The sequence below is a fragment of the Uloborus diversus genome, chromosome 7, assembly GCF_026930045.1.
Source record: "Uloborus diversus isolate 005 chromosome 7, Udiv.v.3.1, whole genome shotgun sequence".
NCBI classification, from domain to species: Eukaryota; Metazoa; Arthropoda; class Arachnida; order Araneae; family Uloboridae; genus Uloborus; species Uloborus diversus.
The window spans coordinates 6,259,467-6,272,208 of NC_072737.1; the positions used below are offsets into that span (position 1 = coordinate 6,259,467).

Sequence of the window (12,742 nt, forward strand, 5' to 3'; positions counted from 1 at the left end):
TTTTTGAAATTAAATGTGTAGTTGGCATTTTATCAAAATGATTCATAATGAGTGTAAGGAACTTGATTTTTTCATTACTTTAAAGTGTTTTTTTGGCCTGTGCCACTGCGAGATTTAAATAAAGAAGTGTACTCCAAGTAATCTGTGCTATTGTATTTGGACGAAATTTTATTCATGTTATATATTTGTCATCAATGTATTGATTTGCATTTCCTAATTTAAAGTACTATTAATTTTTTTAGATCTGCAAAAAAATATTAACAAACTAAATAATCAACAGAAAATTGGTTTGAAGTAAGTATTTTTTTAAATTTCAATTAATATTTTTGCTTTTTTTAGAATTAGATGTATTTATTGTAAAACTACTTTCAATGGATCACCTTTTAAATTGCATCTTTTTCTTAACCTGCTACTGGAGAAAACATTTGTATTAACACAATGTTGATAAAGCACAAACTAGCAACTAAAACAGTAAAAAGAATATCAATGAAGCATAAATTGCTTCATCAATATTCTTAATTAAAAAGGAGTGCTCATTCCTTTTTTGCACTGAAAAGGGAGTTCCTTGAGTTTTCGAAACAAGTGTCCCGATCAGTTGATAGTTTTTGCTTTATCAACATTGGGTTCATTATTGTTACTAAATAGTGAGTTATTTAATTTTTCATTTTATAGTACTAACTATTGGTACCCGCACGACTTTGCCCGTGGCAGAAAATTAAAAGGTCATTTGGTTTGCCTGTTTATTTACAAATAATGGATGACAAATTTCTCGCCAATTTGCTATATTCATTTGCTTTCCCATGTTACGGTTCCACGTTACGATAATCTGGTAATTTATTCGTCCACATTGTGATAATTTGCTTGGTGAAATGTTCTTAAAATTGGAATAGAAAAAGAACAAAATCGAATTTTCGAAAAATCGCCTCGAGGTGCACACCGCCATGCTACAAACTAACTTTGTGCCAAATTTCATGAAAATCGGCCGAACGGTCTAGGCGCTATGCACAGAGATCCAGATATCCAGACAGAGAGACTTTCAGCTTTATTATTAGTAAAGGTTATTACTGCCAATCGTTTTTCTTTTTATAAATGTACTTAATTATAGTATCTGCTTAATTTCATACTGCCGTAATAAGTGCTACATAACTGAATATTTTATGAAAACCAATTTTATACGTGTAAATTTTGACAGGAATGTTTGAAATACAAACTTTTATACGAAATATATACATAATTCTTAATAGTAAGCTAACGCTGTGAATCTAAACCTGTCAAGTTTAGTTATTTATCAAACTGTACTGGTCTTTTTTAAGCCAATGTTTTCAATTAAAAAAGAAAAGAAAAGGAAAAGAATGCATCAGTATACTTGATTACATCTGATGTTGAAATACAAAGCCATACATGTACCTCTTATTGATACATGAACATAATATGAGGCAGTGAGAAGCAAAGGGATATAAGTGGACATATTCAAGTTTTGAGTAAAACGCGTATAAAGATTACGTCCTAGGTAGGCTTTCATTGATTTTTTTTCTAAGTCATGCTGTACAGCAACACCTACCAGGGCTACTAGCACTATCTCTTGCCCTAAGACAGAGGAGGGGTTCACTTACCATTTGTACTGGTTATCTCCAAACTTTTAATTTTGCCACTTGCGTCTCTTTGCTTCTCACTACCTCAAATGATGTCACGCTCTGAAAAGGGGGGAAGGCTGTATGTGTCAAGAGGGAGGGAAGTGGCATCGAAAAGTGTGACATCAAACTAATTATTTAATAGAATATGCTAATGGAAAATAGCGTGCCATGTGACGAAGGGTTTAAGGTGAAATTTGACACTTTGTGACAGAAAAGGGGGGGGGGGGAAGAGGCTCAAAAATGGTGAAAAAATTGTGATATCAATTGTGGACAGCCCCCATTTAGAATACATAACCGACGCGTGTCAACAACCTAGGACTGGAGAAGGGATTCTTCATGGCCGAAAGAGCGGGAAATTGTAAGAATTCATTGCTTTTCCACCTGTGTGAACCAATGAGGCAGTGAGAAGCAAAGGGATGCAAGTGGACATATTCAAGTTTTGAGTAAAACGCGTATAAAGATTACGTCTTAGGTAGGCTTTCATTGAATTTTTTTTCTAAATCATGCTATACAGCAGCACCTACCAGGACTACTAGTACTATCTCTTGCCCCAAGACAGAGGAGAGGTTCATCTACCATTTGTACTGGTTATCTCCAAATTTTGAATTTTGCCACTTATATCCCTTTGTGAGCTCAATATTACACATTTGTATTGATATTTATGTACACTATAGACAATGAAAAATAATAAAAGGTTCCTGACATTTGCCCTGATATTTTTCGAATATTGTGTCTGGATTTTTTTTTTTATTTTTCAAATCCATTACAAAGTCTGAAATTTAGAAAACAATATTCAGAATATATCAATACTATTTGCACATCAGAAAAGTTTTAACTGTGATGAGTACCGTAAAACCGTACAACTTTAGACCACTTTAATGTGTAATTTTCTTCATTTTTTCTTTATTTTTTTTCCAAAAAAGGTTGAGAATTTAACCATACACTACCATACATCTCAGCTGTAGAGTGATGCTTCGTAAAAAATTCTAAGTTACACACAAAGGGAGGGGGAATTTTTTGTATGGCGGTATAAAGTTTGCACATGGTGGTGACAACTTTAGACCGCCTCATATTTTCCTTGATATGCATTGCTAAGCCACTCTGGTCTGAAGTTACAATGCATAGATGGTTCTGTTCCAATAACGTACACTGCAAAAATTAAAAATTCAAAAAAAGAAAAAATTTTTTTTTTTTTTTTTTTGTACTTACTTTTTCTGATTCATAATTTTTTAAAAATACTTTTTGAGTCAATTTCAGTTTCTCTTAAATAAAATCAAATGTGCAGATATATCCCCTTGAGGACCAGCGCTCGGAAAACGAAGCTCAGCTACGGGACTGAATGTTCCGAAATGGAACGCCGCCATCGGCCCGAGCATTTATAGCAGTTAAGCCTAACTGAACAAAAATATTCATATAAAATCAGCATCTCAAAATAATGGCTTGAAATTTTAATTTTGCTGCAACAATGTACTACTGATTACTAATTATTAATATAAAGACTATTACATTATTAGAAGGAAGTGAAATAAGTAGAATACTAAAACTTTAACCATGTGCACAAAATTAAATGATATGTGCACAAAAACAAAGTTAGAGTTTGACATCGTGAGTGTGGAATCAAAGAAAAAGAAATGTAGCAAAAAAAATATGTTCCTTATGTAATTTTGATTAAAACAACTTAGGTCAACGAATTTAAACTAGTTATATTTCCCACGCGACAAGTCTCGAAATTGCTTCATAATTCTCTCGAAAACATTCCCTTTCACTCACTTCGCTAACCATTTTTATTGCAGTTTTCCATTCTCCAAATGAAAAAGAATAAATACAGAAGAACAATATCAGAAAGGATTCAAAAATAATCATAAACTTCAGGCCTCTTGAAATCCTTCCTGTACTAAAGTCTGGAACACATACGCAAAAATATTTTAACCTTCCTTCCCTCCCCCATAATTTATTCAGCTAGATGTATATCTGTTGACCTAACAAATTTTGTCTAACTCCCGCAAGGAAGGTAAACACTAAGTTTAGCAGATGCCTTCTGTTTCACATTACTGTAGCTATCAAGTGAATGAAATGTCAGAATTCAAGTTGTATGGCTAAATCATTTTATTTATAACTAGTGGCACCCGCACGGCTTTGCCCGTAATAGAAAAAATAAAAGGTCTTTTGGTTCGCCTGTATATTTACAAATAATGTATGGAGAATGTTCTCGCCAATTGGCTTGTACCCATGTTGCGGTTCCACGTTATGATAATTTCGTATCTCGCCAATTGGCTTGTGCCCATGTTACGGTTCCACGTTATGATAATTTCGCAATTTTCCATCCTATATTTTTTTTCTTAAAATTGGAATAGAAAAAGAACCACATCGAATTTTCAGAAAATCGCTTCAAGGTGCACACCCCTGTGCTACATACTAACTTTGTGCCAAATTTCATGAAAATCGGTCGAACGGTTTGGGCGCTATGCGCGTCACAGACATCCTACAGACATCCTACAGATATCCAGACATCCTCCGGACAGAGAGACTTTCTGCTTTATTATTAGTAAAGATTATCCTATAATTAACAACTGTAAAACAAACTATAACATGAGTAAAATGTATAAACAAATATGAGGAATTTCAACTCTCAAAAACATCCTTCATGTTCCAAAGGAACATCCTCCAAAAAAACACATTTGACACCCTAACTTGACTTATCCTAAAAATGTTTCAAAAATTTTAAGTCCCTAACTCTCATGGTGAAACTCTAAAAGCCATCCCCTAAGTGCAGGACGTCGCCACAACAGCGAACGATCCTCTCAAAAAATACGACTATCGTCAGTCGAAAATGAGAAACGCGAGCAGAAGAAGTGATCTCCTTCTCATTTCCCCCTGCTTATATAATACAGCGCACTCTATGCACGTCACGCCGGATATGCCTACGTAAGAGCTCAGTCTGGATGCTTCCAGAACATTCGATTTGCCGCGGAGCTATCGGGAGATTACATCATCTCCGCTCGTGCTCTGACGTCACATCCTTCTTCCTGACGAAACACGTCGTTCTGATGTTTACAGGTTGATTCTCCCGTACGCGAATTGAAACAAGCGTCCTTTAAGGGACAAGATTAACTGCCTTTTCATTATTAAAGAAATACAAGTGAGTAAAAACATTTACACTTAGTTTTCACTTAGCTTTCAAAATGAATTGTTGAGAATATTTCTCAAATAGACATTTTTGGCTATCAATATCTCTTTCAATTACTTGTAACAAAAAAGAGAAGCAAAGATATAAACAAGAGCAATTGAGACCTCATAAATCATATGCGCAAAGCAGTGATTCACTGTCTTTACTAATAATAAAGCTGAATGTCTCTCTGTCCGGAGGATGTCTGGATGTCTGTAGGATATCTGTAGGATGTCTGTGACGCGCATAGCGCCTAGACCGTTGGGCCGATTTTCATAAAATTTGGCACAAAGTTAGTATGTAGCATGGGGGTGTGCACCTCGAAGCGATTTTTCGAAAATTCGATGTGGTTCTTTTTTTATTCCAATTTTAAGAAAAAAAACTATCATAAATGACGAAATTATCATAACGTGGAACCGTAACATGGGTACAAGCCAACTGGCGAGAAAATTCACAATACATTATTTGTAAATATACAGGCGAACCAAAAGACCTTTTGATTTTTCTATTGCGGGCAAAGCCGTGCGGGTATCACTAGTTACTAATAATAAAGCTGAAAGTCTCTCTGTCCGGAGGATGTCTGTAGGATATCTGTAGAATGTCTGTAGGATGTCTGTGACGCGCATAGCGCCTAGACCGTTCGGCCGATTTTCATGAAATTCGGCACAAAGTTAGTATGTAGCATGGGGGTGTGCACCTCGAAGCAATTTTTCGAAAATTCGATTTTGTTCTTTTTTTATTCCAATTTTAAGAAAAAAATATCATAAGATGGAAGAATAAATTACGAAATTATCATAACGTGGAACCGTAACATGAGTACAAGCCAATTGACGAGAAAATTCACAATACATTATTTGTAAATACAGGCGAACCAAAAAGACCTTTTGATTTTTCTGTTACGGGCAAAGCCGTGCGGGTACCACTAGTTATTTTCATATAAAAAAAAAATCTATCCCATTGAGAGGCCCAAATAAGAAACTCTAAAGCGTGTACATGAAGGTCAAATACCATGTGACTCGAATATGATCAATGTTATAGCCATTTAGCGCCATTTATGATCGTTTAAACGTTCAATTCAATCGTTCCATTTCGAGAAAGCGTGACGCTGGGACGTCAGCGTCGATCAGAGCGCATAGCGGAGAAGTGACGCTGGGCTGATAGTAATGAGCAAGAGAATGCTCAAGACTAATAACTTCTAAATGCAATAACCCAATTAACTGTATGACTAGAAATGCATGATTAAAAACAGTTGAAGACAACTTAAAAATAAAAACCAAATTTATTTGGTCATTTAGTAAAGTTAGTTAAAAATTAAAAACATTTGAAACAACGCGAACTAGAGCTGAGCTATATCAATCTATTATATATCTATCAAAAAGAACCCGCATCGTTGCATAAAAGCAAACGAACGCTCAAGTCAACCTGCCAGAGAGAAAACACCGAAGAAGGTCTCCTTTCTACTCGAAACATTTCCTTTTATCGTAAGTGAACTCATTTGCATGCGGACGCCAAATCACCTGATACACGCCAGCATAGCACCTGGCCAATGAGCATCAGGCACGTGCCGATCTGTTACGATGCATCACCGATTACGTGAAGGTCGTGATGTCATAGATCGGCGACTGCACGTGCGAGATACGTCATCAGGCGTCCGCATTAGAAGAAAGAAAAACATCGTTGAAAATTTCTCAATGATTAGGCAAGTGACTGATATTATGGTGGGATAAGTGGTGAGATGAATTCGTTAATTATTATATACTAGTAGCACCCGCACGGCTTCGCCCGCAATAGAAAAATCAAAAGGTCTTTTGGTTCGCCTGTATATTTACAAATAATGTATAGTGAATTTTCTCGCCAGTTGGCTTGTACCGACATTACGGTTCCACGTTATGATCATTTCGTATCTCGCCAATTGGCTTGTGCCCATGTTACGGTTCCACGCTATGATAATTTCGTAATTTATGATACTTTTTTTCTTAAAATTGGAATAAAAAAAGAACCACATCGAATTTTCGAAAAATCGCTTCGAGGTGCACACCCCCATGCTACATACTAACTTTGTGCCAAATTTCATGAAAATCGGCCGAACGGTCTAGGCGCTATGCGCGTCACAGACATCCTACAGATATCCTACAGACATCCTCCGGACAGAGAGACTTACTGCTTTATTATTAGTAACTAGTGATACCCGCACGGCTTTGCCCGTAATAGAAAAATCAAAAGGTCTTTTGGTTCGCCTGTATATTTACAAATAATGCATGGTGAATTTTCTCGCCAATTGGCTTGTACCCATCTTACGGTTCCACGTTATGATAATTTTGTATCTCGCCAATTGGCTTCTGCCCATGTTGCGGTTCCACGTTATGATAATTTCGTAATTTACTCGTCAATCTTATGATATTTTTTTTTAAAATTGGAATAGAAAAAGAACCACATCAAATTTTCGAAAAATCGCTTCGAGGTGCACACCCCCATGCTATAAACTAACTTTGTGCCAAATTTCATGAAAATCGGCCGAACGGTCTAGGCGCTATGCGCGTCACAGACATCCTACAGACATCCTACAGACATCCAGATATCCAGACATCCTCCGGACAGAGAGACTTTCAGCTTTATTATTAGTAACTAGTGGTACCCGCACGGCTTCGCCCGTAATAGCAAATTAAAAGGTCTTTTGGTTCGCCTGTATATTTACAAATGATGTGTAGTGAATTTTCTCGTCAATTGGCTTGTGCCCACGTTAAGGTTCCACGTTATGATAATTTCATATCTCGCCAATTGGCTTGTGCCCATGTTACGGTTCCACGTTACGATAATTTCGTAATTTATGATACTTTTTTTCTTAAAATTGGAATAAAAAAAGAACCACATCGAATTTTCGAAAAATCGCTTCGAGGTGCATACCCCCATGCTACATACTAACTTTGTGCCAAATTTCATTAAAATCGGCCGAACGGTTTAGGCGCTTTGCGCGTCACAGACATCCTACAGATATCCTACAGACATCCTCCGGACAGAGAGACTTTCTGCTTTATTATTAGTAAAGAAGGGGCGCTAGGCCAACAGATAGGAGAGGAATCGTTGCGTAGCTTCCGCGTGACGCTGGGTGCGAACGGGATATAGTGTTAGAAATAGAATTTCTACAAATATCTCTACACTTACTTTTGCCCAGGTAACTGAACTTCACGATAATCAACCGACGCCTGTTCGGATCAACGATCCGAGTGAATCGGAAGTGAGTGATCGGATCGGAAGGGTGACGTAACAGACTCCCGCCATTGGCTTAGCAGGGAGGCGTCTCTGCCACTTGGTGCATCCTCATTGGTTGCGTGGATGTGAGGGCATCGATGTGAATAATGATGAGGACAGACTATTTAATAGCGATCGGAGCTGATATTCGCTCTCTTTTTTTAAGACTCGTTCGGTGATGTCTGTCTTGTAAAAGGTAGCTAGGGTAGAGCTCGTATTGTTCGGCGGATTGCCGACTGTGCTTGGCTGATCGTAGTAATAGATTAGCGAGCCGTATTAGGATGAGCTTAACTAACTTGCTAGTCATATTTAATTAATCTTTTTTTACCTTTGGCTTCAGTTATGTTTATACAATTATATTTACCTTTTTCACGTGTTAATAAATTTTAGTTAATTTTAAAGAAGTCTCTTCATCAGTTATTCACAGAAAGTAGATGAAATGTTAGTTCTTTCACTAACTCTGCACGAAGTATTACAGTTAACAGGTGGTATCATTCATCAATGGTATCAAGATGGTTATGGGCTATTCCTGCCATAACTGACATTTCACGCGCAAATTTTTTTTTCAAAACCTTGCTTTCTGTGAGAAATTGAGAGACTGTTGGTGAAGGAGGGGCCGAAGATTTTTGGAATTATATTTTTAGAGAATGGCGTGCTCTAGCATAATGATAGAGAAATTGAAAGACGACAACTACTCTTCTTGGTGCAGTGATATGAAGTTTGTTCTCATCGACCGGAATCTATGGAATATCGTCACTGGAAAAGAGACCAAGCCCGAAATTAGCACGGATAGAGGGGTTACCGCGAAAGACGTCGCAAATTTCGAAGCTAGGAGACAATCTGCTGTTGCCGTGATATATCTACACGTCGGAGATGAATTCAGGAAAATTATTGAGAATACCGAAGATCCCCACGAAGCGTGGAACCAATTGAGGGAAAACTACTTTCCAGACAACAGAAGTATCAAGATGAAGCTCTTTTCGGAGTTAACCTCATCTAGAATGGAAGAAAACGAGAAAATCAACGTATTCGCAGCCAGATTGAGGAGAATTTACGATCGTATGAAGGAGTTCAAGACCCCATTTTCGGAAGAATTTTTGTCATTCCAACTGCTCCGGTACCTCCCATCCTGTTTCGACGGAATTGTCCAGAGTATACTGCGGAGAAGTGATGAAGATTTCATTTTTTCAAAGATTGTGTCCGACCTGGTAGCTGAGGAAAATCGTCTATCTTTGAGAAATGATGATTTTGACATTCAAGCCAAGACAACTTTCGCAGTAAACAAGGACTACAACAAAAGCGTAACGTGTTTCCGTTGTCGAAAGACTGGTCATATCAAGAGGTATTGTCCTGAAGCAAAGAGTCGTCCCTTAAGTCCAAGGAGAGGTCGTTCGAGATGGAAAAGGCGCGGTTCTCAACGGCGAAGTGATGACCACCACCGTTCTCCATCGGCTGATTTTTGTGAGTATGAAGATTTCTTTTTAAGTGAGGCAAACTGTCTAATGGATAGATCCAGTTCATATATCTTTGATTGTGCCGCCACCCACCACTTCTCAAAGGACAGAGACATTTTTCAGAACTTTGTAGAATTAAGTAACAAAGAAATGGCTGTAGCCATTGAAGGTAAAACATTCCCGATTGAGGGAAAGGGGGATATTTATTTAAGATTTGGTAAAAGAAAAATTGTTTTAAAAGATGTACTTTACTCCTCCAAATTGAGACGAAATTTAATTTCGGGATCTAAATTTGATAAAGGTGGGGCAAAATTTGAAGCTAAAAATGGTATTTTGACGGTATCAGACCAGAAAGGTGTTATTTTTAAAGCATTTTTAAATAATGGTATATATTATGTAAAACCCCAAAATGTTGATAAATGTTTTCAAAAGTCTAGTCACGATAACGTAAATTTGAAGGATAAACAAAACTCTAGTCATTTTTCTCGTAATATCGTTAATGTTGAATCTTCAAATGTTGAATCCTTAGAAATTTTGCATAAAAGATTAGCCCACGTAAATGCTGATTGTATAAAGAAAACCAGCAACTTAGAAAGTGTACGGGGTTTGCCGAAATTCAAAGGGGGGAAATTTAATTGTGAAGATTGTAAATTTGGAAAATTTAAGAGGGTATCCTTCAAACCCATTAATAAAGTTAAATCTGAAAAACCTCTTGATTTAATTTATTCTGATGTTTGGGGACCATATCCCGTAAAAGGAAGAAATGGGGAGAGATACTTCGTGTCAGTCATTGATGACTATTCCAAACGAGTTTCGCTGTATCCGATCAGAGAAAAGAGGCAAGTAACTGGTATCCTTATTCAGCATATCAGGAGGGCTGAAAGATTTTTAGGAAGTAAAGTGAAAGCTATAAGAACTGATAACGGAGGGGAATATGTCAATAGCGAATTTCAACAGTTTTGTAAGAATTCTGGTATTTCTCACGAATTAACAAACTCTTTTTGTCCAGAACAGAACGGTGTCAGTGAAGTATTTAACAGGGTAGTTGCTAATGGGGCCACTGTATTGCTTGAAGAAAGCGGTCTAGATAAAAAGTTTTGGCCAGATGCAATGTTGCACTTCGTTTACACCTGGAACAGAGTTTGCCATTCGGGTCAAAGAAAAACCCCATTTGAGCTTTATGGGGGAAATATTCCTTCAGTAAAACACCTTAAACCATTCGGAATCGTGTCTTACGTCGGAGTTCCGAAGCAGAAACGTAATAAACTAGACTTAAAAGCTAGAAAAGGTGTTCTCATCGGATATGCCTTTAAGACGAAGGGTTATCGTGTTTATTTCCCAGAAACTGATAAGGTTGTAGAAAGCATTAATATTTCCTTTAATGAGAATTTATTCTATAAAAATGAATTTAAAAGTAATCGCAGTGGAGCGGTGATGGGCCATTGTCATTTTGACGATAAATCTAATTTTTCTTCAGACGATGAAAGTTCCGTGTACGAAGATGCGAGCCAATCCCAGAACGTAGAAAATTCTACGGGTTCAGATCGCGAAATCGACACTACGTCGGAAGATGAAAGTTCCATTGATGAAGAAGTTAGACCCCTAAAAGAAACAACTTGGTTTAGAAAAATAGTACCGCGGAAAGATGGATCGCGAACGGATGTGTATTATTACGAAAAAAATAGTTCGAAACGGTTAAGATCCATTCATGATATCAGAAAGTATTGCAACAGAAATGCTATCGTTTTTGAACCGCATATTTTTAATTTCCAAGGTAAAAATACGTATGAAGGGGAAGTTAATGGTCAATCCACGAGCGCGAATTTTTCTCAATTATGACTAGATGAAGAAGAGATAATTATTCCAAATACTTACAAACAATTTTTAAAGTCAAAACAGAGGGAAAACTGGGAAAATTCCATGAAGGAAGAAATGAAAGTTTTTCGGGAAAGAAAGGTATGGACTTTGACACCACTTCCAGAAAACGCGAATGTAATAGGATGTAGATGGGTATATACTGTTAAACGAAACGAACAGGGCCAAATCGTAAGGTGGAAATCAAGATTGTGTGCACAAGGTCACAAACAAGTTCAATTTGATTCGTACGATTTAACATTCAGCCCAGTTGTATCATTTAGTGTAATCCGTTTCTTTTTCGCATTTCTTGTAATTTTTCAAAAGTGGGAAAATATCCAGTGTGATGTAAAATGTGCATACCTTTATGCTCCCTTAAAAGAAGATGTGTTTATGCAACAACCTCCCGGTTTTGTTGAAAAAGGGAAGGAAAACTATGTGTGTAAACTTCAAAAGGCAATTTACGGACTTCATCAAAGTGGTCGAAGTTGGTATTATGAAATCGACAGCGTTTTAGCAAATATAGGTTTTAACAAATTTCAAAGGTGTAATTGTGTTTATATTTTTCAATCCAAAGTAATACTTTTATTATATGTTGATGACATTGTGTTATTCGGGAAAAATAGTAAAAATATTGAATTTGTTTTAAACTTGTTGAATAAACATTTTGACCTTAAAATTTTGGGAAAAACCAAGACACTACTTGGTGTAAATTTTGAAGAATATGAAAATGAAATTAAAATGCATCAAACAAATTATATTACAGAAATTTGTGACCGTTTTAGGCATTTTGACTTTCCAATTTCTTCATTACCTATAAGTAAAGGTATAGTTTATTCCAATTCAAATTGTCCTCAATCAGAAAGTGAAAAACTTGAAATGTCTAAAATTCCTTATAGAAATTTGTTAGGTTGTCTCGCATTTATTGCAAACCGGACCAGACCGGATATTTGCTACGCCGTAAACATATTCAGCTAATTTCAGTCAAATCCTGGAATGTTTCATTGGGGAGGATTACTTAAATTATTAGGTTACGTGTCTCACACTAAAGATTTCAAACTCAGTTTAAAATGTAACAAATTACAAATCGTGGGATTTAGCGATGCTGATTTCGCCAGTAACAAAGATGATAGAACTTCCTTAGGGGGACAAATAATTTCACTAGATAATGCTCCGATTTCTTGGCGTACGTTCAAAGAAAAAAGCATATGCTTGTCAACCATGGAATCAGAATTCGTTGCACTTACGGAAGCAGCAAAAGAATTGCTATGGTTTGACAGAATTTTAGATGAGTGCATTAACTTTGGAATTACCAATAGCCAGAAAGTAAAATCAATATTGTATGCGGATAATCAGGCCACGATAGATTTCTGTAAATCCCCAAT

At 36.7% G+C, this 12,742-nt stretch overlaps 1 protein-coding gene across 1 annotated transcript in view; it reads left to right on the forward strand.

The window, feature by feature from the left end:
* Positions 1–12,742, forward strand: part of LOC129225785 (DNA polymerase beta-like) — a 41,060-nt gene that overhangs the window by 13,401 nt on the left and 14,917 nt on the right. Inside the window, exon 6 of the mRNA XM_054860293.1 lies at positions 243–294. Coding sequence (XP_054716268.1) covers positions 243–294 — 52 coding nt within the window. The remainder of the gene's footprint in view (positions 1–242; positions 295–12,742) is intronic.